The sequence below is a fragment of the Cydia strobilella genome, chromosome Z, assembly GCF_947568885.1.
Source record: "Cydia strobilella chromosome Z, ilCydStro3.1, whole genome shotgun sequence".
NCBI classification, from domain to species: domain Eukaryota; kingdom Metazoa; phylum Arthropoda; class Insecta; order Lepidoptera; family Tortricidae; genus Cydia; species Cydia strobilella.
Window position 1 is genome coordinate 7,495,740 of NC_086068.1, and position 27,549 is coordinate 7,523,288.

The 27,549-nt window shown below is 37.9% G+C and overlaps 2 protein-coding genes across 2 annotated transcripts; one reads left to right on the forward strand and one right to left on the reverse strand.

The window, feature by feature from the left end:
• Positions 1-322: 322 nt before the first annotated feature.
• LOC134754076 (locomotion-related protein Hikaru genki) lies at positions 323-10,775 on the reverse strand. The gene is made up of 10 exons (XM_063690151.1): positions 10,579-10,775; positions 10,088-10,179; positions 9,637-9,739; positions 5,423-5,511; positions 4,659-4,818; positions 3,374-3,547; positions 2,688-2,822; positions 2,224-2,367; positions 1,668-1,877; positions 323-1,353 (listed from the first exon to the last, which is right to left on the reverse strand). The coding sequence occupies exons 1-10, from the start codon at positions 10,661-10,663 to the stop codon at positions 1,091-1,093; spliced, it is 1,455 nt and encodes a 484-aa protein (XP_063546221.1). The 5' UTR covers positions 10,664-10,775; the 3' UTR covers positions 323-1,090.
• A 1,373-nt stretch (positions 10,776-12,148) lies between these two features.
• On the forward strand, positions 12,149-27,369 carry LOC134755252 (glycosyltransferase 25 family member). The gene is made up of 10 exons (XM_063691768.1): positions 12,149-12,389; positions 14,109-14,340; positions 15,056-15,171; positions 15,924-16,150; positions 16,900-17,209; positions 18,596-18,670; positions 22,945-23,002; positions 23,719-23,840; positions 25,727-25,924; positions 26,462-27,369. The coding sequence occupies exons 1-10, from the start codon at positions 12,196-12,198 to the stop codon at positions 26,706-26,708; spliced, it is 1,779 nt and encodes a 592-aa protein (XP_063547838.1). The 5' UTR covers positions 12,149-12,195; the 3' UTR covers positions 26,709-27,369.
• The last annotated feature ends 180 nt before the right edge of the window (positions 27,370-27,549 follow it).

Below are 27,549 nucleotides of genomic sequence, written 5' to 3' on the forward strand. Positions count from 1 at the left end.
TCTCAATTTGTCGAAATATTTTATGTAGGTTAGGAAGATGTTATTCTAACTAAAGTCAAACGGAAGGAATATATATATATATATATAGGACGGCTAAAAAATAAGTGCATTCCCGTTGCCAGGAAGGTTTTGGGATTATACAAAACAACTTTTACTATGGGACCAACCACGATATGGCGAAAAATTACCCTCCCATAGAAAATGGACCAGCCATAATGATGTATGAAACAGCCAAATTTTTTTTTCGCGATTTCCTCCCTGGCAACGGGAATGCACTTATTTTTTAGCCACCGTGTATATATCCAAAACAGTCTCATTTCATATAATACGTAATTTTAATAAATAAATAATAACATGGCCAACAACTACAACTAATACAATCAACAACATAGCACGTAAACAGGAATACATCTTTAGCTTATTTGACTATGTTCTACATCAGAGACCAGAGATAAAACAGTGCTAAAGTAAAAGGTGAAATATGGAGTTAGTCTAAATATTTACCATTTTATTTTAGTAACTTATTATTCCTGGTTCATGAATAAATTTAAATGTGGCAAAAAATTTTTTTTTCACTGCTATGATCTGAGGTAATCAACTCACATAATTGTAAACTTTATTTTACTTTATTAGTGTCGACCGCTACCCCGCCATAAAGGTAAAATGAGAAAATGACCATGTCCGCTATCCACAGATCAAAACACATACACACACACACACACACACACACACACACACACACTTCCTTAATTTAATACACATACACGTGTCACACATAACACACATTATCTCTGCCGCTGAGCCTCTTCACATTACACTTACAAAATACCCCCTCAACAAGCACTATTGCACCCCTACAACTACAGTGGGCGCTCCGTAATCCGGCACCTGAAATTCTTCCCCTATTGATTATTGGATTTGTAATAGTTTGTACAGAAAATATTCTTTATATCTAATGCAACCGTATAAACTGCCGGATTATAGAGCGGTTCACCTGAGTTTCTAGTTGCCGGATTACCGGGCCTACTGATTTGACGATCGTCGGAATACCGAGCGCCTACAGTACATATGTAAGTGCACACAACATATCTTACTCCTCAACATGCACGAGCGTAGTGTTCTCAATATAAATAGTATCCGCCTTCCTTATCTCCGAGGGCTGCAGGCAGAACGGCGGGGGATGCGACCAGAACCCATTCTCCGTGCAAACTATGGAGGATTCCCCGACCATTTGAAACCGGTCTTCGCATGAGTATATGACGAGATCGCCCACTGGGTATTTTCCGTGTTTTGCGGAAGACTGTGTGAGAAGACGACCGTTCGCTGGCACTATCGGGTCTGGGCAGTATATAGCTGAAAAAAAAAAGATTATTGTAGCAATCGCTAACAGACAAATGGGACCCAGTAATCCTCCCAGGCCCAAAACGTGGACGCGATATTATGTAGTACCTACTATCTATCAATATTGCACGGCCGCAGTACGACGAATTGTACTCTAGTATATGTGTCTCGCTCACGCGTGCAGCGCGGGGTGTCGCCGCTTCACACGCCATCCTGCTCGCACTCGAGGCCTGGGGGTCCTACTAGCCTGTACCCCCACGCACACTGGAACACGGCCCGGCCGCCGTAAGACGAAATGTACTTTAGTAACTATGTGTCTCACTCACGCGTGCAGCGCGGGGTGTCGCCACTCCACACGCCGTCCTGCTCGCACTCGAGGCCCGGGGGCCCTATTAGCCTGTACCCCCACGCACACTGGAACACGGCGCGGCCACCGTACGACGAGTTGTACTCGACGACGCTCAGGTGAGGCCCGAGGGTGTTGAGCATAGGGCAGAAGGTTTCGACGCACGTTGGGGGTAGGGATGACCAATTTCCTGGAAATTAAGAGGTGGCATTAATTAAGTTGGGTATCATAAAAAGTCAAAATAAAATTCCAAATAATCTGTAATTCGTGAGCGGAGCTTGTGTAGACGATTAGGCGATAACATAACCTAACATGATAACCATGATACAAGGTTTCGCGCCGCGCGGCTACGTGGGTTCTTCGCCTTATACGCTAGGTACAAATAGTTCAAAATCGGCAAGAAATTAGCAGTTTTTTAACGAAATTTAAATATTTAACCAATCGTTTCCGTGCGTAAAAAAAGCAGAAAATTAAAAGAATAATCTTGCGGTATCAATGTTCTTTCTAGTGAATGAGAATTGGTAAGTATGTTTTACCGTCGGCCCCGCAGATGAGAACAGCCGACCCATTAAGATGGAAGCCCGGCTGGCAGCTAAAATGCACCGTATGCCCAAGTCTTGTTCCTTGAGCGAATTGCCGTACGCGCGGCGATGAGATCTTCAACGGTGGGCATATGACGCCTGGAAAAAATGAAACATTAAGACGTGGTAGAAACGTAATCCTGTTATTACTAGTGGCTTTATAACTTCGCGAATCCCGTGGCTCCGAGTTTTAAAAAAAAGAAACTAAATCGACAAAAAATCCATATAATTATGATCAAACCTACTTAAATTTTATAAGAACTGGTTTAGAAATGCGACCTGTAGAGGACAGCCGGACAAACGAAAGCATTTTCGCCCAAGTTAAAACGAAGATGCTTCGCGCTTGCTGTCAATTGTATATCAAATATTAAAATATCTCTTATTCATTGAGAAGTAACATGTTAATCGAGCAAACTCACTAACAACTTTAATCTGCACGGTGTTGGTGTGTCCGGCGGGCGACGTGCAGATGTACTGGTCGCTATGGCGCGCCGACATCTTGGTGAGCGTCAGCCGGTAGTGCGTGTCCCGCTCGCCCTCGTCCTCGGACCAGCCTGCGGGACCACAATAGGATAGTTGACACATGTTGAATTTTATAACTAAATCTAGTTAACTAGATTCACAACTACCCTATAGTAAAGGTCTAAGATGACGCGAAATTTTCGGATCGCACACGTTTAGTTATTGCAAAGACAAGTGCTCGCTCGAAAGAATGTGCGCGAATTCCGTAAACAGGCAATGCTAACGCAACGTAACACACAAATGTTCCGCGTGGCCAAATGAAAATAGTTAATCGACAACGTCAACCGAAATGTAAATATTATACAATACTCTTTATTGCACACCTCCCACAGTTTACAATACTTACATGTACAGAATCAATTAAATAACACACGGAAACGTAACTTTTCATTCTCATGTCGTTTGATTGGAAGCATGCTTGAACTGCAGGGGACAGCAACAGCACATGCCCTGTTTATTGGAGCTCACTACAAATATCAAGTTTAAGTTTCCGATTTAGGCCACAAAGTGGACCCTGCAATGCTCGCCTTATGTCGTTACCGATTGTGCGGGTTCATAGTACGATTACGATACAAACGCGCACCTTGTGTGTGCTGACCCAGCGCCTGCGTCCAGCCCCACTCGGGATCTCCAAGCGCCCGCTTCGACACGCAGTCGAGCCGCAGCGAGCTCTCCGGGTACACGAATAACTCGCCCGCCACGGACACCACCGCTGAGCCGCTGACGACCGTGTGGAGGATCGTTGGGGGCGCGTCACCTGTTTACAATCATTACATGGTACAGTCAACAAATTTCATTACTAGGCCACTATAGTACCTTGTCGTTTTAACTACTTGATAAAAATTACAACGTCAGATATACACAAGATAAACAAATTTATTCATTATTACATGGTTGTATTATGAATCAAATTGGTTGACTGTACATTTAAATGTAACAAGAACAGCCGTTCTCTTCCTCAAATATAATACAGTATTTAGATCGTCAATCGATTTTATATGTTAGGCACCTATGTGTTATAACTTGAGTGAACAACTACTTGATAAAAATTACAACGTCAGATATACACAAGATAAACAAATTGATTCATTATTACATGGTTGTATTATGAATCAAATTGGTTGACTGTACATTTAAATGTAACAAGAACAGCCGTTCTCTTCCTCAAATATAATACAGTATTTAGATCGTCAATCGATTTTATATGTTAGGCACCTATGTGTTATAACTTGAGTGAACAACTACTTGATAAAAATTACAACGTCAGATATACACAAGATAAACAAATTGATTCATTATTACATGGTTGTATTATGAATCAAATTGGTTGACTGTACATTTAAATGTAACAAGAACAGCCGTTCTCTTCCTCAAATATAATACAGTATTTAGATCGTCAATCGATTTTATATGTTAGGCACCTATGTGTTATAACTTGAGTGAACAAAAGTTATTGTATTATAATTATAAATGTAAGACATATAAATCATATAATGCATAATGCCACAACTATACTCTATACATAAAAAAAGGTTCCAATTCCAACCTTATTACTATTGAAATGTAATTGTTAAACCAAATAAAAATATTTTGATTTTAAAAGGAATGTCGGTATGAATAGGTAATTTTCATCATAATATCAGCCATAAGATGTGTATCTGGACAAGGATCTAAACAATATTACGTTCGTTTGCTTCATTAGATAATTTCCTACGATATTGGCCTATGGTTGAATGTTTTGGTGTGAGTAAGTCTAAGTACTTATAAGGATAAGAACAGACAGAAAGTTTGTGGACGCCTCTATGTATTATGAATATGAATTAGGCACTTTAGTAAGTCCCAAAATAAAAATAAACAAATGAACAAACTTGTGAAGTTGGTGATAAGCGTTGTGGGCACGCACTCGGGGAAGCGCGGCGTCCAGTTGCCGTTCTCGCAGCGCAGCACGCCGTCCCCCTTCATCTTGTACAGCCCGAAGTTGCGGCATCGGGCTACTATGCTGGCGCCGTGGGGGAAGTGCGTTTCTTTCTGTACATATAATATGTTGATGGCTACTAGGGAGTATTACTGCAATGTTCTGCCACCAGATTGCAGCACTAGCCTCTTTAGTAAACCATAGAGTAACTTATACATACTGTACCCTTAACAGTTTTTTGACAAGTTTTCAGAGATAATAAAATATGACATTGATGCATCAAGGCGGTTTGTTTACAGAGGACCTACCGGGAAACGCGAATCCGAAATTTCGCCATGTGCCTTTTATCGCTCGAATATGCAGGGGTGACAGAGATGTTAGCTAACGAAATTTCGATTTTCGTGTTTCGCGATAGACCCTCAGATTGTGGTAGCGGCGCCCCCTACGCAGTTTCGCGTAATATTCCCTATTGAATGTGCAATTTGCAAAGTACTTATTAAATTGGTTTATTTCATATTAAAGATTGCAAAAGTTGGAAAATTTGTAAGTCGTCATAGGACATTTTGAAATTTTTGCAAAAACTTTCCATGTGAATAGTATCACAATTTGGAAAGTTTCAGTCTGCAAATCAGTAAAAGCAAATATTTGAGAAATATATACATTTACCGTGTAAATTTTTTACTTGTTTATTTATTTTATAGTAAACCCAAAAGTTACCTCAATGGTGGAGTTTCTAAAAGAAATGGCCAGCAAGGGGTGGTCATTGCGGTAAACACATTCACGGAGAATTGGTTGAAACCGTCCATCTGTAAAAATAAGCATGTCAAACTATTAAGAACTGGATTGGGCTATTAAGAACATGCAAGCTGTATGGTTTATTGATTATCATATGTGCACTGTTTAGTATTAGTAGTAAGTGCAATATTGATATCTAACAAAGTGGTACTGGCTGAGAAAAACTGTTATTATAATTAAGTTGTAAAATAAATAAATATTATAGGACATTCTTACACAGATTGACTAAGTCCCACGGTAAGCCTAAGGATTGTGTTATGGGTACTTAGACAACGATATATCGTCGGTGAGATTGCCAATTCCGTTATGTGCATTTTTTCGATATTCTGCTTTTTGCAGATTTGACTTTAAAAATAAATTCCGCATCTAATGCAAAAACCAGTAAACGCAAATTTTACTTGGATAAGGTTTTAACAAAACACATTTGTGATTTTACCCCTAAAAATTATTACACATGTGCTCCTAAACACATGCGGGTTTTGGTAACCAAATAAAGTCGAAGAAATTGATAACCATTGCTGCACATATGTGAATTTAGTATCGAGTGACAGTTGTTTACTTGCTAAGTGTCTCTATGAACTTTGGTCAGAAAACATCATCTCGCAAAGTTTTTTTGGTTTTTGGTACCCACAACAAGATATTTTATTTAAACCGGAATGTTTTCATAAAGTGTTGATATTGTGAACTATCTGTTTATCGTTCATAGGACAGGTAAGTCTTCCTTATTTATAGCAAACTACTTTGCAACACAGTAAGTGGGTAGCTACACTTAGTCTTAACGTATGTAGGTACTTAACACTGGTAAATGAACTTAGCTATTTCCTATTATAAAAATATATGTTTGTGCAGTTAGGTGTCAACCTATTTTCATTTAAAAGACAAGGAATGCCTACTTCTGCTATATTTGGTCTATTATATCTAGTTACCTGTCAAAATACATTTCATACCACAATTACTTTTCTTTGTTTTTAATTTGTTCGTAAGTATAGTAAGTAAATGCTGCTGAATAAATGCCTGATACCTACCTAGGTACATCCACAAACAACTTGTTGTTTTAAATGTGCCAATAAAAAAAGTACCTCTTAACACAAACATAGTAAAATGCTTTCAACGTTTTTTGTTATATTTTATTATTCGATTATGTATATTAACGTATTGTCAATGTCTCTGACATGGACAATACGGGCTCGGGAAAGGCAAAGGATTGACGCTCTGGAGATGTGGTGCTGGAGGCGTATGCTGAGAATATCCTGGACCGCCAAACGCACCAATCAGTCAATCCTCGATCAGCTTAAAATTAAGACCCGTTTGTCCACGATATGCCTGCAGCGAATAGTTACTGGCATATTTCGGCCACATAGTGCGAAGGGGAGAGGATAGCCTGGAGAAGTTAATAGTGGTCGGGAACATGGATGGCAAACGTGCCAAAGGCCGGTCTCCCACCTGGCTGGGCAGACCAGCTAAAGAACTCATCTTCCTTTAAGTTTTGCTCTGTAGTGAAGGATGCGATGGACAGAAGCCGTTGGAGGCAAATCATACACTCCAGATGTAGGTCAGATGTTGATGACCACGATCCTCAGTCATGAGGATACGACTAGAGAGAGAGATGGTAACGTATTATAGCCTGTTTGTTGTCAGATTGGTCACAAGAGTAAACTTAATCGGAGACATGTCTAAAAGAGGCAAACACTGGCGATCTAAATTGTTGATTGATCTTAGCACAGGACAAATAAGTAGCCATGAACCTGACCGTACTCTTTCTTCTCACAGATCCATACCTGATTCAACAAACAGTAATGCAAATGATTATCAAAACACGACTGCTCCCTCAAATAAAAACGACAGTCTTGTCGGTCATTTAATGTGGCATTGAAAACGTTTGCAACGAAACATTCGATCACATTTTTTCTTCTAGTATGATAGAATATTCGCAGTCACCTCAAGCAGCTAGTTTGTCTGAAGTGACCCAAGCTGTAGATGAGGTGAATAACCAGTGTGAGATGATTGAAATACCGTCTAATGATTTGAGATCGTTATCAGTGTCATCACCAAGTACTCCTCCCTCAAATTGTAATTTGGTGCTTGATGAACAAACCGGAATGTTTGTACCTTCCAATCAATCTGAATCGAGTATTGGCACTCGAACCGGAAATACAGGAACCACAGCTTTTCTTGATGAAATACAGGTGAACTACGAGTAATAGAATAGCAAGTCGTACTAGTGACGATGAAGATGACTTTGTCGAGGTTTAAAGTAAAAGAAAAAGTAGGGGTTTTAATAAGAATCGGAGACTAAATGGGAAAAACTGGTAGGAAACGTTTAACTGATGAAGATGGAAATTGCAGTTATGAAGTTGTTCAATAAACGAAGAAATTAAAAAAAGATAAGCCTTGTCCCCACGGTGACATAGTTAAAACAGCGAGAAGTTATACGACGCACCACTAAAAATTGACAAGCCAAAGTTTGATAGCTTGCAATCTTTGAAAAAATACATGCATAGAGATCACCATCATTTTTATGATAGTCTTCATCACGACTGACATATTGATATCATTTGAAGTCTGATTAGTTGATTAGTTTGGTTAGGAATCAAATACTGATTATATTTTTTTATAACTAGCGAAGATACTTTTTTAGGTATTGAGTAGGTAGGTGCATACAGTAATTTTGTTAAATGCTAAAATGTTCCTTGTGATCATTTCATTTCTTTATAATACAAGTGATTGTTCTCAGATATCATTGTGTTTTTATTTATAGACACACATAACTTACTGTGATAAACCTTAAATTAATATGAGTTAAAATCCCTATGTACATCACTTACACATACGTGTTTAGTAATCTCAAAACTAATACCCGTATGTGCACAAAATTTATAAAAAAATATATATCTTTATTTGTAATGATTTAATCCCCATTTTTTCTTATACAACATGTTTCTAGTTATTTTTGACACTCTTTGGACGTAGATTTAAGTCATGTTTTTGCCCAGCTATTTAATAAATCGATTTTTTGTCTCTCCTGAAAAGTTGCTAAAATGCACATAGCGGAATTGGCAATCTCATCGACGATATATATAATATATAAATACTTAAATATATAGAAAACACATGGCATTAAGTCCGCCTGTTGTACACTTTTTATGTGCAATAAAGTTTAAAATAAATAATAAATAAAACACCCATGACTCAGAAACAAATATCTGTGCTCATCACACAAATAAATGCTCTTACCAGGATTTGAACCCGGGACCATTGGCACAGGGCGGACACGCTACACATCAAAAATCACTTGCGTTTCTATGTGTGAATGGGGCTCTCACAGGGAACCATCACAACGGCTATCAAAGACCTTACTAAGATCAAACACCAGGAAGAATGGGACAGTCTGACGGGTCTAAAGCACTCAAAGCTCTTTATAGAAGGGGTAGACTCTGGTTGGAGCAAAAAGCTTTGGAAACTTAGCAAACGGCAACTCCAAATAATAACGGGGGTGTTTACTGGCCATTACGGGGTCAAGGGAATCCTGGCCAAGATGGGGCACGCTGACAACACCGATTGTCGTATGTGTGGCGAAGAGGAAGAGACAATAGAACACCTTATGTGTGAATGTCACACCCTCGCCAGACAAAGAATGAAGGACTTTGGAACAGGCTCCCTGGTACCAAAGGAATTCAAAAAGCTTCCCATAAGGTCCATCATCATATGGAGATGGTGGGGAAAGCTCTTGAGTAGCGGACGGATCTTTCCTAGGGGGTAACTGCACAAAAGATCCCTATGGGTCGAAGTGTATCCGTAAGGGCCCCCGAAACTATAAGATAAGATAAGATGTGTGAAAGGCACGTCTGTACACGCGTCATGCGTCATAGTGTGAGTAAGTTGCTTAAAAATAGTACTAAGAGTACGCCAGAAGTTTGCCAGATTTCTGTCGCAGGGCGAGGTAATTCGAGTTGGGGTGGGGCGGTGCGTGGCCGTTCTGTATGATAATACTATGACTTATTCTGTGCCATTGGCTTCACAGGCAGGATCACTACCCACTAGGCCAGACCGGTCGTAAATAAATATAAAAATAAGACAAACATAATTATAATGTAAAGATGATTCATGCACTATGAGACAGATATTGGATATTGAACCTGGTGTGGTGGAGCAGAGAGGGCCGACCCAGTTGCCATCAATGCACTTGATCTTGCAAACTAGTCTCTCATTCAGAGGACCTATCACACCTGGAAATTTAACCTAAAAAGTATTTCAAAATGTAATTTGACGTATTGTTAGTACATAACGTAGAGGCTCCAGTGCCCGACACAGCTCCAATAATCGACATTTTCAATCATAATGTCATAGCAATAAAGTTGACAGCAAGGTGTTGAATATTGGGTCTTAACATGTTGATTATTGGGGTGTTTACGCTACTTCATTATTTTTTGTAAATAATAATGTTAAGATGACCTAATATTTAATTTAAACTCAAAAACAATTTGTAATGCAAAATTGGTAAATAGTAAGTTACTACAATACAACTTTAGTTAATTTAGCAATTTTAGCAAATAGTAAAATTAGCGAAACAGTTTGATTCTGTCATACCTCAGATATTTTGGAGAAGTCAGATCTGAATCTTGTTACATTTAGTTTGTCATCTTCAGTTTTGACATCGGGCAGAGTACACTTAAAATCATCTGCAAAATAAATACATCAGACACATAATAAAAAATTATAAATTCCTTTAACACGGCTTAACAAGCAAATAATTCAAATAACATTATGAAAACTCATTCTATGTGGTAATAATACTATTTCATAGCTGATTCTCTATTTTTTCTTAAATAAAACTATTATAATGACCTAGAATATATCCTCTCTACTAACGATTATTTCAAGCTCCACATCCTTATTTAACTGGCGAGTATAAGTGCATCCATTCAGGGTCAAATATATTTATGAATTGCACGTAGTTATTTGTATTTTACTGAACATAAAGGACCAATAGGGCAACATATCTTACCATGCCCCACGGATTTTATATTAGGATAACATAATTAACATACAAAACGAAATATTGATTTGTTACTATTTACCTTCCGAGAACTCAACTTGTACATCTTCGCAATGTATCGTTCCTGTGAAAAATAATATGACTAGTGCAATCATGGAAATAGACATGTTGTGATATTGGCTTTAACTTATAGTTAAACTAACGACGACCTATATCATAATATTCATAATAGTAATTTTTTACAATTTCAAAATAAAATTAGTGTGCAGGCCTGATGTGTTTTTTATATTTGACACAATTGACAGTTTTGACAACTGAATTGAATGTTCTCTTCTTAAAATCATAACACACCATCGCACCGCACCGCGACCTTGGAGCAGTTCTAGGTATAGGCACGGTATAAGTAGTACTGGCGTGGGCTTCCACACTATCGCACCGAACCGTCAAAACGATGCGATCCTTGCTACCAACTACCATACAGACCATACCACTTAGATGGTTGGCAGTCCTCAACTGTGCGTTTCTCTAGAAACTTCCTGCCTCGCACAGCTAAACTGTGGAATGAACTGTCGCCTGCGGTATTTCCGGATCGATATGACCTTCAAACTTTCAAGAAAAGAGCGTACTCCCATCTTAAAGGCCGGCAACGCACTTACAACCCCTCTGGTGTTGTGGGTGTCCATGGGCGGCGGTAATCGCTTACCATCAGGTGGTTTGTCTTCTCGTTTGCCTCCTATTTCATAAAAAAAAAACAGACTGCCGCACACGTGCGCCAGTATGGCCAAGTGTCCCATATTTCCAAGGGCCTGACACTCTTTGATAGAGAAAGATAGTCTTATTGCGATTCCTATAAGAGGAAAGAGAAAATAGTGCCATGCTTTGTCCTTATCACTGACAGGGTTTTTTTCCATGGTCGGGTTATGGCAGCATAGGTAGGAGGCGATGGCGAAATACCGAAATTTATAAGAGTGAAAGAGAAAAAGGATTATGCTGCCATACATTAACCTGCCAATACATGAATATGTCTTTCTCTTACCCCTGGTCGCTCGGTTTCATGTCTATAACTACTATACTTTCCATGTTTTTCATAGACAAACATGGAAATAGAAAGCGATGTCTCTTTCTCGCTCTTACTTAGGGGTAAGTCGCACAATGACCTTGGTGCGGTGCATGTGCGGTGCGATGGTGTGGTATGACCTTAATGACAATAAAACATAGACGGTAGGATTCTATAGATGTTGCTATACGCGTGCGTCCGTGAGAGACAGAAACAAAGAGTAAAGTATAATAGGCTCTTATCTAAACTACTTGTCTACTATGTCTATGGCTCTTATAGAAATAAGGCTATGTCCCTTGTACAAATAAGTGCGTTCCTATCTATACGATTAAATTTTTTGTGTGTACTTGGTATATTCTTTGGTACTTGGTGTGTGTGAGATCAAATCAATACTGATTATTCTAGTGGCAACATCTATAAAAAAGCTAAAAATGACATAGGCCAAAAAAAAAGAGTAAATTACAAATGACAGATGCTGATATTGTAATGTTGATGTCATAGAGTAACTTATATGTTGATGTTTTCCTCTGAATATATATTATTTCAACACGTGAACCGGGAACATAAATCATAATCAGCCTATTGTGTGTAGAAGAAAAATCTTGTGACCCAAGACCCAATGTTCTGCGCTACAGAGAGATAATGCGGCCTGTAATCCAATTTTTGTCAATCCTTTTCATATTCCGCTTGTCTTATACTAGCTGCAACGATGTTTCTAGCGAAAAATGGCCAACAGTGGGCATATCTGTGCTGGTTCGCAATAAAGAGCACACATTGCCCTATTTCCTGAGTTGTCTGACGGAATTGGACTATCCAAAAGACAGGCTGTACATTTGGTAAGTGTTAAACAATCGGTCACTAAATGGACATTAATCTGTTATAAAATTAGGTCACCTCAACCTCATTAAATTTGTGCCACGCGTTAGTTTTTCCGTATCTGCACACGCAGCTCAGAATATTTCCAAATATGTGTTGTTTTAGAATGTAAAGATTCAGCTATTAATGATGCAAATTGTTGATTGAGAGTGAGACCTCTGACCTAAGGAATTGATAATACAATAATAATATTTGGCACAATGAATTTGACAACTATTTAAACAATTACTTTGTTTCCTTAATCTTTTGGTATATATTTACCTACCTTTTTAATATTTTTTTAAATAAGTTTGATTTGAATATTAATATAAGTAATTAACATGCTTAGTGTGGTACGGTTAATTCTCTCAATTGATGAGTTAGCTAATTGCTGCAGCGAACATGATAAGCTAAGAATACATTAACAACCTCCAGTAAACATGCTGACTAAACAAGTATCTCTACATAGAATAAAATGAAGTTACTCCATCTGTCTGTATACTTAAATTTTTAAAATTATGCAACAGATTTTAATATGGCTTTCAACAATAGATAGAGTGATTCAAGAGAGAGGTTTAGATGTTTAATTTGTTAAGGTTATGTGTAAATTGATTGAAAGATGATGATTATTATTATCTGCAATTGCATCTATACAAAGTAGGGGTGGGTCCCTGTTTAAGAGCTTATTACACTATCCTAATTTAGTGACTAACAAGAGGGACAACGCTATACGTGAGAAACAAGGTTGTATCTCTTATCGCGTCCCTCTTGTTAGTCAATAAATTTAGCAAAGTGTAATAAGGTCTTTAACACTCAACCACCAATAAGACAAGGCTTGGTGTGTTCATTTTGTATTGGAATTATTGGAAATGGGGCACTTGGCACTGAAAATCTTAATAATATTATTGTTCAAGTATAGTTAGACTTTGTACTATTATTATGGGTAATTGCAAGTTGAGCTAAGTGGCTTTGCGATAAAGTTTAAAAATCAATGCAGCAAAGTTGTTAATTGTTTTGACAATTTCTCAATATTAGATAGGAACATCTTCTTTTATAATTAAATAAAACTGTAAGCTTTTATAAAACAAACACTTTCATATATATATGTGTTTGTAATCCATTATTTGCTTTTCCCAATGTAAAGACATTAATTGCATTTGCATAATAAACAATAAAAAATGGTGCAAGTTTCTGTTAAGCATATTTGTTTGGCTTGATGTTTTACTACTTTTAACGTTAGATAAATGATAATGTTTCATACCTATGTTTATATTAATTATGGTAATGCTATTTTTTTGCGAATGAAATAATATTAATTTGGAAAAATTACTGCCTTGGATGAGACTTGAACACATGGCCTCTGTGAATGCTCTTACGGTAGATGTCGCTAGGGTCTCCTAGAACCATATAGTGGGAAGATTCGCTGACTACGGCTGAGGTCTTGGTGGCTCAGTTGGCAGAGCGCTGGAGTATCGATCCAGAGGCCGTGAGTTCAAGTCTCACCCAAGGCAGTAATTTTTCCACTTTTAAATTTATTCTAAGCTTAATAGCATCGTTCGCAGTTCGTTTCTGCTTGTTAAAAAATAATTATGAAATAACATTGTCCTATTATCTTATCAATCTACCCCTGCCCATGTACGTCTCTAATATACAATATAATAATTTATTGACTAATTGCTAAAGGTCATTTTTAAACATAGGGTATACAGTGATTTCAATGAAGATGGCAGCATCAATATTCTGGAAAAATGGGCAGCTAGACACAAGTCTGAATACAATGATATAATAATAGCAGCTAATAAAACTAGTGGGCCTCGTCATGAAGATGAAAAGGATGCTGTACATTGGAGTCCGAAGCATTTCAAGCATGTTATACGGCTAAGAGAAGAAGCATTGAGTTATGCTAGGAAAAAATGGGCAGACTTTTTATTTGTAAGTGTAACATACTTTACATTTTGACTAACCTATCTTAGAAGCAGGTAAATCACTAATATAATGTCAATTTCCATCACTACTGTATTTCACAATAATATAATATATAATAATAAAGAAAGAAGTACTACAATTATTATTAATATGTAAATTTAATGAAAATTTGGTATTGCAAAAACTAGAAGAATATTTTAATTTGGTTAAAAGCTAACAAAAAAAGATTCACAAAATTCGCCCCGCGCCCCTCCAGATGCAAAGAAGCCAATCACGCTCGCCGCGTTGCGTTGACAACCTAAAAAGTAGATGTTACTTAGAATAATTATGAAGAATTTATAACATGCATAGTTTATGCCTTACTGTGTAAGTACTGTGTAAAATAAACAAACATAGGAGGAGCCCCATTTAAAATTACCAACACAAGACGAGTACTAGAACAAAAAACATTGTTATATCCATTAACTTATGAGCATTTTCAGAAAAACATGCACCATTAGCTTTTTTGAATAACTATTAACTTTTGGTTATTCTACTCAGAATCGAGTTTTTGACAGTTCATACAAAATGTATGTGAAAATGCGTCACGAAAACTTTATTTTTCGGACACTTGTTCCTTGTTTGATTTTGAGTAGAAATAACCCAAAACTTGATAGTTTTGCGAAAAACGTGTATTATACACTTTTATCTAGAAGTGCCCCTATATCCTTTCTAATTTCAGATGCTGGATGCTGATGTGTTTCTGACAGAAAAGCAGACTCTCAAAAGTCTAGTCCGGAAAGATGTACCAGTGGTGGCCCCCATGCTCATCTCTGACGGCCTCTACTCAAATTTTTGGTTGGATATCACTCATTCTTGTTGCATCTTGTTATGTCTGATGCATGGCCTCGTTCTAAAGGTGCTTATTTTATTTTAACCTTAATGAAGTTGGGTTTGAATCCCACTGCAACACATGCCCATGCTAACCCTGTTATTCATTCGCTAAATTTTTATTAATATTGTTGTGTTTACTTTAGTCGCAAACTTGCAAACGTGGCTTGCAATGGTAGAGTTCGCTTAAGTGTGTTTCCATTTGAAGGCAGTTGTCCAACCAGTAGCGAGAAAGCGAAAATTTTCTTGTGCAAGATACGTATGTACATACCACTTGATGTAGATCCTTTATTAAATTAACATACTTAATGGGTGCACACTCGTTTATCGCCGACGGTTGGCTAGTACTTTTTCTGGGAGAAAACAGTCGCACGCGAAAAAAAAACCTTTGTTGTCGCTTCTTGCTGAACGTCGCTGGTCGGACGCCTGCCTTAGAAGTATAGAGGAAACTCAAAGGAAAACGTTTCATTTATATTTTTTATTGAGTTTCCTGCCAGGCCACTTTTTATAAACATTCTTTCCACTGCAGCATGATATAAGCAAATCATTCATTTGTAAATGTAATCAAGTTAAATCATAGGTACTTGTAAACTTACGCGAATGTTTAATGTTAATGAAATACTTTTCATTCCTTTATTTTCTGGCAGCATGGACCGTTTATTTATTATCTAGGGTATAAAAATGCGGGCGAATCTAAAAAAAACTATGTTATATTTCAGGTGTGGAATGAACGAGAATTATTATTACGAAAGAACGGACGACTACAAGCCGATCTTAACAAGAACCGAGATTGGATGTTTCAGTGTACCTATGGTGCATTCTGCGGTGCTCATGTCGCTGCGGCGTGAGGTGTCTGACGTCCTCACTTATGACAATACGCAGATAAAAGGCTATGAAGGACCTGAAGACGATATCATAGCGTTTGCTGTCAACGCGAAATATCATGGTACTGTGAAAACTATTCTATAGCGCATTAAAATGTGTTAAATCATAGAAAACAATTATGTAGTCAAATAGGGCGTGTTACTGCAATGTGACCACCAGAGTGCAGCTCTAGCGCACATGCTAAACCATAGAGTAAGTTGTACATGCCTTTGACAAGTTTTCACCGATAATTTGTTACTGATTAAATATGACATTGATGCATCAAGGCGGTTTGTTTACAGGGACCTACCGCGAAACGTAAAAAATTTAATTTCGTTATCTGCTTCTCTATCATTCGAATGTGCAAGTGATAGAGAGGCAGATAACGAAATTTCGATTTTGATATTTAGCAGTATTATACACTGAATGTGCGAACAGAGTTTTGCGTAATATTCCTTATTAACAATTGATAAAAAGGTGTTGCCACTAATGTCAGTATCCATTAGGTTTTACTAAATTAAATTAAATAATCATTTATTTCAGGCATAATATAACCCATACACGTGTTAGTAACTTACATAGGTACCTAATAAAAATAGTTATTTACGATACAAGTGCCGAAAAGAGGAAATTCGAAACGAGGGGCGATAAATTAAAACACGACCGCAGGGAATGTTTTAAATCGACACGAGTGAGAGGTGACAGATGGACAGACAGACAGACAGCGGAGTCTTAGTAATAGGGTCCTGTTTTTACCCTTTGGGTACGGAACCCTAAAAACCACTGTGACTTTAACATATGGTTTAAATTTGCTAATTTTATCACTTCCAGGGATCAACCTAACCGTCTGTAACGACCTCCTGTACGGTTTCGTCCCGGTGCCCCTAGAGGATGGTGACGACCTAACCCAAGACCAGGAACAGCTGCTCAACGTCAAACTAGAAGCTATCAGCCGAGGCTCCCCTATTGCTCTACTAGATACCTTCGAGCCTTTGATAAAATACCCGAAACGTTGGAGGTTTGGATGCGATGAGATATACATGATCAACTTGGAGAGACGGACGGAGAGACGGGAGTTGATGGAGATGAGCTTTAAAGAGCTTGGGATGGAGTTTACGACGGCTAAGGCGGTTGATGGGAGGTATGTACCTACTGCTTATAATATGTGCCATTTTCAACCAAAAGGGTACTCATTGTCGTTTGTCAGTAAGGCGCTATTTCCATATAGCTTCAATTAGAAATTAACCTTATTAACAAGCGACAATGTGGTACCTTTTGGTTGAAAACGTCACATATCTTCGTGGCGTGTTAGAAAACTGGCCAAGTGCGAGTCGGACTCGCGCACGAAGGGTTCCGTACCATTACGCAAAAAAACGGCAAAAAAATCACGTTTGTTGTATCCACAACAAACCCCACTTAAATATTTATTTTATTCTGTTTTTAGTATTTGTTGTTAGAGCGGCAATAGAAATACATCATCTGTGATAATTTCAACTGTCTAGCTATCACGGTTCATGAGATACAGCCTGGTGACAGACGGACAGACGAGACAGCGGAGTCTTAGTAATAGGGTCACGTTTATACCCTTTGAGTACGGAACTCTAAAAACCTATAGTGGTGCTCGCGGCTTAGAAAGCTATGTTGAGACCTATCAGTTCAATACTTTACAGGGTGACCAAGAAATACGTTGACAAATAATTTTTAGGAATATTTTTCTTACTTACACATCTCGTGCAAAATGTCATCAAAAATTAAAACTACAATAATTTAAGTAACTAAAAAAAAACGTATTATCTTTAAATTATTCTCCTTAAAGCTGATACACAAACGCAAACGTTTGTTAAAATGATTAACAACTAGCGACCCGCCCCGGCTTCACACGGGTACTTACTTACTTACTTACTACTGTGGCGCGACGACCCGAAGTGGATCTTGGCCTCCGACACCAAAGACCGCCATGCTACTCTGTCCAAAGCCGTTTCTGGCCAGTCGACGGCGCCGAGTTCGCTGAGGTCTTTCTGCACTTCGTCTCTCCAGCGGTACCTAGGGCGTCCAGACGGTCTTCGGCCACTTGGTACTCCAGGGTACGCCCTCCAGACTGCGCGATCTTCACACGGGTATTTCAACTAATTTACACATTTATTTAGCCTTTACAAATTATACATATAAACCTTCCTCTTATCACTCTATCTAATAAAAAAAAACTGCATCAAAATCCGTTGCGTAGTTTTAAAGATCTAAGCATACCTAAGGGACAGACAGCGGAAAGCGATTTTCTTTAATACTATGTAGTGATATGCCGTATTAAAAAAAATGACAACGTATCTTTGGGCCTGGGACTGGATTTCATAGAAATTATATTTACGTTTATGATGTTACTTCCACCATTTGTCATTGCGAAGTCTAAGCATGGTATCTTGGTCCAATTTTATGAGTTCTTTTATTAATTACTTGATACAAATAAAGAAAACAGTGGCACTGAACTACAATATAATCAAATACTAATTATGGATTGTTTGTTTTACAGAAATCTGAACCTAAATGACTTGAGAGAATATTCTGCCACCATAATGCCTAACTACATGGATCCGTATCATAAAAGGTATTATAATTCACGAAAATCAGCAGTCCTGCGAGCGTTCTAACAGGTTAAATTATTTAAATATGCTTGCAATGCATGGGATACTCCCAGGACATGTCTTGCCAACCAGAAATAAAACATGTTTAGACCACATTATGATTAAAGTTCACAAAGAACACTCGCAGGCAAATATACTAGTTTTAAACACGACTATCACTGATCACTACACGATATTACTAAGGCTTGGTATGAATAACTTTACAAAAATCCTTCAAAAAACTAGCTTAAAGTAGCTTAAAAGAAGTAAACTTTACAGACATTTATAAAAATGATGACCCCAACTATGTTACTGACTATATAATAAGCACAATTCGAAAATGTCTTGCTACAAATACGATAACAACACTTGTACCTAGAAATAATCGTATTAAAAAACCCTGGATAACTCTGGGAGTTCTCAGATGCATCAGAAACCGAAATAATATGCAGCGAAAGCTTAGGCTGGATCCTGATAATGTAGTTCTTAGAACAACATATCGAAGATACCGAAATTTCTGCAATGGCCTTATAAAAAAGCTTAAAAGGAAATACGACAGAGATAACTTGGTTAGCTCTGGTAAAAACTCAAAAACACTATGGAAGGCAGTAAATAATATAACAAATAGAAAACAAAATAAAAAAGAAAACGTGGAACTACTTGACATTAAAAATACCCCCATCGAATCTCTAAATGAAGTAAATCAGTACTTTTCAACCGTTGGCAAGTCTCTTGCTGAAACAATATTGTCCAATAATAATGTTGTAAGCCACATAAATCACAATCTAACTAACACATGTATGCCTTCTTTTGTACTCTACGACACAGATCCAAATGAGATATATACTACCCTTTCAAATTTAAAATCGACTAGTGCTCCTGGATGGGACAACATCTCTACACAGTTCCTGAAACTGGCTAGTGGTATTGTTGTTCCGATCTTCACGCACTTAGTGAACCTATGTTTCAGTCGTGGTATCTTTCCCGACTCTTTAAAACAGGCTATCATCACTCCCGTTTTTAAGAGTGGGAACAGAAATTGTATATCCGATTACAGACCTATATCGGTCCTACCGGTCATATCAAAAATTATAGAAAAAGTCATAAATACCAGAATATTAAACTTCCTAAATAAATTTAACATTTTGTCAAACGTCCAATATGGGTTTAGACGAAATCTCTCCACAGAAGACGCAGTATCAGCTCTATCTTCTCTAATAATAGACAAACTAGACAAAAATAAAAAATCACTTACCGTGTTCTTAGACCTGAAGAAAGCATTTGATACTGTTTCTGTTCCCATACTAATGAGATCCTTAGAAGCCACTGGAATCAGAGGAGTACCACTGTCGCTACTTACCAGCTACCTTCATAACCGTAAGCAAAGAGTTAAGATTGGTGAATATCTTAGTGAGGAATGCGACATAAGTTATGGCGTTCCTCAAGGAAGTGTTCTCGGACCAACTCTCTTCTTAATATACGTCAGTCAACTTTGTCAACTTAAAATCGATAACGGATCGATTTTTGCTTACGCTGATGATACAGCTATTGTGTTCTGGGGGGATAGCTGGGAAGATGTAAAGAGATCCGCCGAGTCTGGACTAGCAAAAATTGCTCAGTGGCTACAAAATAATCTATTAACATTAAATATAGCAAAAACGAACTTCATATGCTTCACTAAATACAAAAGAACGCAGCCCAAGTCTACCTTCACTTTGAGAATACATACCTGTAACGACCTACATGTAAATTGTACATGCTCAGAAATCCACAAAGTTGAGTACACAAAATATTTAGGCGTTATGATAGATCAGAGACTTACCTGGCATGTACATATTGAACTAATCATGTCGCGCACTCGAAAGATGATTTGGGTCTTTAAAAATCTTCGACACGTAGCAACAAAAAAGCTACTTAACCAGATTTATATTTCTCTCGCTCAGTCGGTTCTTGCCTACTGTATTCCAATCTGGGGCGGTGCCACAAAAACTAAGTTTTTGGAGTTAGAAAGAGCTCAAAGGGCGTTAATCAAGGTAATGTACTTTAACCTTTTGACCGCCAAAGACGGTAAATCACGTCGTCGACATTTTGTGCCACTCACGCCGCCGACGTCATTTGCCGTCCAAACTTAATTTATCAAAGACTCTTTAATAAATAACTATATTTCTTTGTTTGTATTTGCATTATTTTATTTTGCCCTTCTACTTTATTGTATAACTTTATTACAATTCAACTATGAATAGAAGGTTAAAAAAAACAACATTATGTTATAATACGACTTACCCAGTAAATAGCATAGCTAGCCACGCCAAAAACGGCACTTGACGTCGCCTAGTGATGTGACCGAGTCATGGAGGAATAATATTATTATATGAAAGTAACAATCTCCTAATAGAAATCGTTTCGCGCAGTTCCGACAAACACGCTAGCGCCATCAATAATAGATATGGCTTAATCCCATACATTTTGTAATAGGAGTTGTTTTTGCTAAAATAACTGCTATTTGTGCTGTTACGGTACTTGTTTTCGTGCTTAATTTAAGCCCTATATGTTCCCTACCAGTGAGCTCTACCAAATTTCGGACCTGCTCTCAGTTAGAAAGCTATATGTAATTAATGCAGTTTTACGAAGGCATAAAGAAACCGTATACAAACCTGAAACAGACGATAATAAATCTAAAAGAAGAAAACCCGACGTAATATCCGCTCCTGTACCTAAATCCGTATTCGCAAAGAGGCAGTACGTAGCTCAGTCGGTAAAATTGTATAATTATATAAATAAGTTGTTAAATATTTACCCCGCAAGCTCTAAAGAATGTTTAAGTAAACTAAATACATGGATTAACACTAAAAGCTATAATGATGTTGAAAATATATTAGTTGGAGTCGTCTAATAATAATAATATTAATTGTATACTGTATACTACATCTTAAAAAAAAAAAAAAAACTTTCTGCAGCTAATGCATGGGTCTTCAGATTCATTTTTACGCATCCAGAACCTATACACACGCACACAGAAATTTTACATAAATTTAATAAACATGCAGAAACACACACACACACACACACACACACACACACACACACATCCCCTCGATTATTAAAACTTTATTAAAATTGTAGTCCACCTCATTGTACCTTATATAAAAGAAAAAGGCTTAGGTACTCTATTAAGAACAGATTTTTGTTAAAATTAGCTTTATATACTTAATTTCTTTCTATTTTTAGTTATTTTGAAGAAACATTAGTTTTAAGCCACAGCTATTGCTTTTATATACATTCTGTTACCACCTACGGGAGAGCGGTGTCTCTTGACACAAGTGTCATTGTACGCTTAAAAAGAGGCACCTGCCCAGTTATAACTACGTTTGTTTGTGCGAACTCAATAAACATTTTTATTTTTATTTTTATTTATTTATAATTTAATACATATAATCTAACCCATAAGCTTCCTTTTAATACACATTATAATATTTATTTATTTTATTTAATACAAAACCACCAGCGCTATATTCTTATTAAAAAATTACGATTGAATTACAAATCCAATTACTTAATTAATATTATATTTTTTACATAGCTTCGATATGGTGATAGCTGTCATCTCTTAACTGCTAGCTAGCTGTTAACGCAAAATTGTATTGAGATATCATCTGTCGCCTTAGACGTACCCACGCTATGTGAAAAATGGGGTCCCTTTGTTTGACATAATGGGGTTGGCCGGTCGAAATAATTAGCAGATGGCGCCAGCATAGCTTGCCCTGTCAATCCCTAGAATTGTGTCAAATTTTTATTTTTTAAATGCCCTGGATGCCAGCCCTTTAAGCCAAATCTCATAGAAAAAGGGGCAAGCTATGATGGCGCCATCTCTGCAAACCTTTGACAGTTGCCAACCCCATTATTGAAAGTAATAATGTAATGATTGTCATATTATCATTAGTCATAACTCTGAAACCGTTAACTTTTCAGGATTTTCCTCAGGTTATCCTATAGATAGGTTGGGTTTGTTTTATGGCAATCCTAAAAAGTTACGAGTTTCTGAGAAAAACCAAATTATGACTAACGAAAATGTGGACAAACAATACATTATGACTTAAAACTATATGGGAAAAGATAGAGACCCGTGAAAAATACTATATAGTGTAAATGTTAACTACCCTTATTTTGTAGGACAGTGGCTGTTGCGCTAAAATAAGGTTGAATATATATATGGCTAGTTTAGTTTACAATTGTGACAAATATATTTATTATATTTCAGACCAATGAAGGCGGGCGAGGTCGGATGTTTCCTAAGCCACTACTATGTCTGGGAAAAGGTATTGTTGTATTATAACTTCTTTTTACTTTTCTACCACAGGGAGCGTGCATAAACTGTAGGGGGCAGCACAGGAGACGTCAGATTTTTGGCGCGAGGCGTAAATGTATAGTTTATGCTTTCAAAGTAGCCCACAAGATGGCAGCACTTGCTTTGGCGTGAAGTGTCAATGTACATGTGATGTACATGTTTATGGTTCCGATTCAGGCCACAAGATGGCAGACCCTCCAACGCGCACGGTCCTTATATCACCTATTAATGCCTTTTCAATTCTTATAAATTGCTGTGATATAATTGAACAGGGAACACGCCATTTCCTATCTCTTTCGCACGTGCTTAAATATATAGCTGTCCCACTCGCATAGAGGCGTTAACCGTCGGATCGTTCGTTAAAAGATGTAGATGGCAATACCTTTTGATATTAAACAAATATAACACATGCCAGTGAAAGCACAAGAATCATAGACAAATGGCAGTCTAAAAGTTTTAATCCTGTGTCGAAAGATGGCAGTAAATTTTCTGTGACCAAAAAATTTACTTTGACAATACGCCTCTATTCTAAATTCTCATTGACCAAACATTATGAACACAACTTTGGGAACAAATCAAATTATTTTATTAAATCCGGCCTTCACCACTGGAGGGCTTCGTCACTTTTTCTTTAATATATGATATCCATTTCAGTTTACAAACATTAGTTGTTTGTTTTCCCTACAGATAGCGAAGCAACGCCACGGCATCGCGCTAGTATTGGAGGACGATATCCACTTCGCACCGTACTTCCGGTACCGCTTCCAACAGCTGCTGACGGAACTCAAACATTTGGACTGGGACCTCGTGTACGTACCCGTCAACAATGTCAGTATCGCTAGTAGCAGTTGGGGGGGGGGGGACCCTCCTCCTTTCTCGGCAAACTCGGCTCCTTTCGGCTCAGCATTGCTCCGAGAAATTATTAGGGTTGGCACAACTTGACGTCCCTTCGCGTGCACGACCACCGATAAGATAATGTAATGAGTTGAATTTTGATAACCCTAAATAGCCGACAGGCAACCCTAGTGCCATACATTAGAAAGGGACAGCATGATTCGACCCTGAATCTCTGTCAAACGTCGGGTTTGTAGGAACTGTCCTTTCTGTACGGTAGTACTATTACTTATTCTGTGCTAGTAGTAGTAGTGGATGTGGATGAAACAATTAATTAAAAGTATCTGCCACGCTAGAATACTTTTCCAAATAGGGATGTATCGTTCTTTACAGTTCGCATTCATAGTATCTGTCACAGTCTAATCTTATACCTTTAAACGAGCAAACCCCGAAGAGTTTTTCGGAACAGTCGCTTTGCGGTGAAGGAAAACATAGGAAACCGGACTAATACCAATAGCGCCTAGTTTATCCTCGGAGTTGGAAGGTCAGATAATAGTCGCTTTCGTAATAACTAGTACGCCAATCTCGGAATTAGTTGTCAAGCGGACCCCAGGCTCCCATGAGCCGTGGCAAAAAAGCCGGGACAACGCGAGGAAGATGATGGGGATCTCGGAATCGACTCTAACGATGCTATGCTATATGGGGGTTTTCGGGGGCGAAAAATCATCTAGCTAGAGATAGAAAATGCGCATTTTTGCGTTTTTATATGTTTTCCGAGCAAAACTCGGTCTCCCAGCTATTTGTTCTAAATATAGAGACATCACTTTTTGCCAAGTTAGAGAATGGTAGTATACTTTGACGCATAGTCTGAACTGCAAATTTTTTAAAGTAGGAAAGCGTCTACGACCGCATTGGGCACATCGTACGCATCTCATCCTACCCACAAACACGCAGATAATAACAAAAAGCTTTTTTGACAAAAAATTCAAGTTTGATTAGATTTTTTTATTTTTTCAACAGGCAACTAATACTGATCGAGACAATTTTAACAAACAAACTATAATTTTAACAAATCCTAATTCCAATGAGGGCTAACGTGTATGAATTCGCCGCTAGGGGCGCTAGTGTAGATGGTGGTCTTTTCCATAGTTCGAAATGTCACTTGTCACTTCAATGACTGACAGCTGTTCTTTAGTTTTTTGGACCACCATCAACAGAGGCGCCAACTGGTGAGCAAAAAAACGATAGCCCTCATTGTTTTATCACATAGTGTCTATGGCCAGCACTTCCTGTGCTTATCATTTTCATTTTATCATCTTCATGATACCATAATATTGTACTGCGACTCAAATGACATATGTACGTAGTTTCAGCTCAATCGAATAATAGGAAGTGGGGTCGAATTTGGCTTGTCAGATTTGACACAAACTTACAACTTAAACCAAGAAAAGCTTAATATAACCAAACGGTAGTGTAATTTTCTGTACAAAACAGTCTGCCGATTTTTGCGGGGGAGGGGAACGTCAAATGTATACGTGACGTAAAAATAGCCATGTCAGATAAACGTCAGTCCATTGTGTATGAACATTGGACGACTATTTTCGACAGAGGGGAACGCCTGTTAATGGCTACTCCGTTTGGTTATATCATCTAAGAAGAAAAGTCTGGAGATTTTGGCAGCACACGCAGTGCAGGTGTTATATTAAACGTCAAACTTCTATGAAATTATGACGTATAAATAACACATGCACTGCGTGTAATGTCAAAATCTCTGCAGACTATTCTTGGTCTAACTCTACAAACATTGTAAGTCTAAACAAAAGCTTGTAAAGAATTTTCATCAAAAACTTCTTGACTACAGATACATCGGACGGAAAATCCTTCAAAGCGACGACGAAAAATATGCCACGGAGCACACCGTCCGCCCCCTCTACTCGTACTGGACGCTCGGCTACCTACTGAGCGCGCGAGGGGCTTCCAAACTACTGGCAGCCAAGCCGCTCGAGACCATGCTGCCCGTCGACGAGTTCCTGCCCATCATGTTCGACCAGCACCCCAAGTGAGTGGCTAACAACAAACTAGAACAATAGGGAATATTACTGCAATGTTCTGCCGCCAGAGTGCAGCACTAGCACAAACCGTAAACCATAGAGTAACTTATACATATATATACCTAAACACTAATAAACAGATTTTTGACAAGTTTTCACAAACCAGATTAATTGTTACGAATAAATATGGCATTGATGCATCAAGGAGGCTCAGAACAAGGACTAAAAGGAAAAAAATGCTTCGCAAACATGTATACCCGTCCCTTACTTCCTTACGAATTAGATAATGTGTCAAAAAGAGATGTATATATGTTTGTTATTCCTTTTTTGTGTAGGGTGTCACAATTTGGATTTTCTTTTCTATAGAACAGTAGATATTTTTTCGCGATTTCGGTGTTAACCCATAGTAAAAGTTGTTCAGAATGACATATATATTCACCCCTCAGAGTATGGTCAAAGGTAACAATAAGCAACCCATTTTAATAACCGCCTTACCTATGTACGCGCCCTTTATGTCAAACTAATAATGTATTTTTTTTTAACAGTGACACATGGAAATCTTACTTCCCTAACCGCAACCTGTTGGCGTTCTCTTCCGCGCCTCTCCTGATACACCCAACACACTACACCGGCGACGAGGGCTACATCAGCGATACCGAGGACTCCACCGTATTAGGCGACCACGGTGACAACGGTGACCGCGGTGACCGTGGTGACCGCGGCGACCGCGGCGACCGTGGTGATCGCGGTGACCGCGGGGCCCCGTCTGAGCACGTCAAGAACGAGCTATGACCGCTGCCCTCTTTCAAAACTAAGATTCCTAACCATTCAGCTAATGTAGCCGTGAAAAGGCGACAAAGGCGAACGCTATGGAAGTAAGGTTAGATTATCGTATTGATGTGGCTAAGTGATATATACAGATAACCACTAGATCCCGATTTATCGTTTTGTTTTGCATTTTTACTTGACAGTTAAATTTAAACTACATGGCATATTCGTCGGCCCGCCGTTAGAAGGATTTACATCCTGTGCTTGACATAGTACTAAGCCGCGAGCCGCATTTTTTAACTTGTTAACGTTTGCGACCTGAGTGCGTATAAATTCAACAAAAAAATCGTAATAAATTTAATTCCTTGTAAAGGTAACAAAACACTCTGTCCAATACTTTCCGCTTCACAACTACTTATTGAAATACTGAAGCAAAATTAGGATAATATAATTTATTTCTATAATGTTGCCATTATGAGTGTCATAAAGTTACTCTTCTGGTCAAGTTGCACCAAAATTAAATTAGTATTAGTACCTAATGTCAACTAGGTACAATTATCTATACTCTACCTCTTGATATGTTGTTCTGTTTTGTTATCACTGTCCGAATTTTATTTTGTAGGTCATAATTGCATTTATTAGAGTTATATAATAATATAATAACTTACACAACAAACTTAAACATGTTTATTGTCAATTAGGAAATAATCTCAACATGATATATTAATATTTTGAAATGTATCTTTAATCTTAATATTATATATATTTTTTATGTGCCATATTAAATTAGGTAAGCAAATGTTCCTAGAACTTATTAATTTTTAAGTAATAAACGTATCAAATACTAGGTACTCGTGTTTTAATC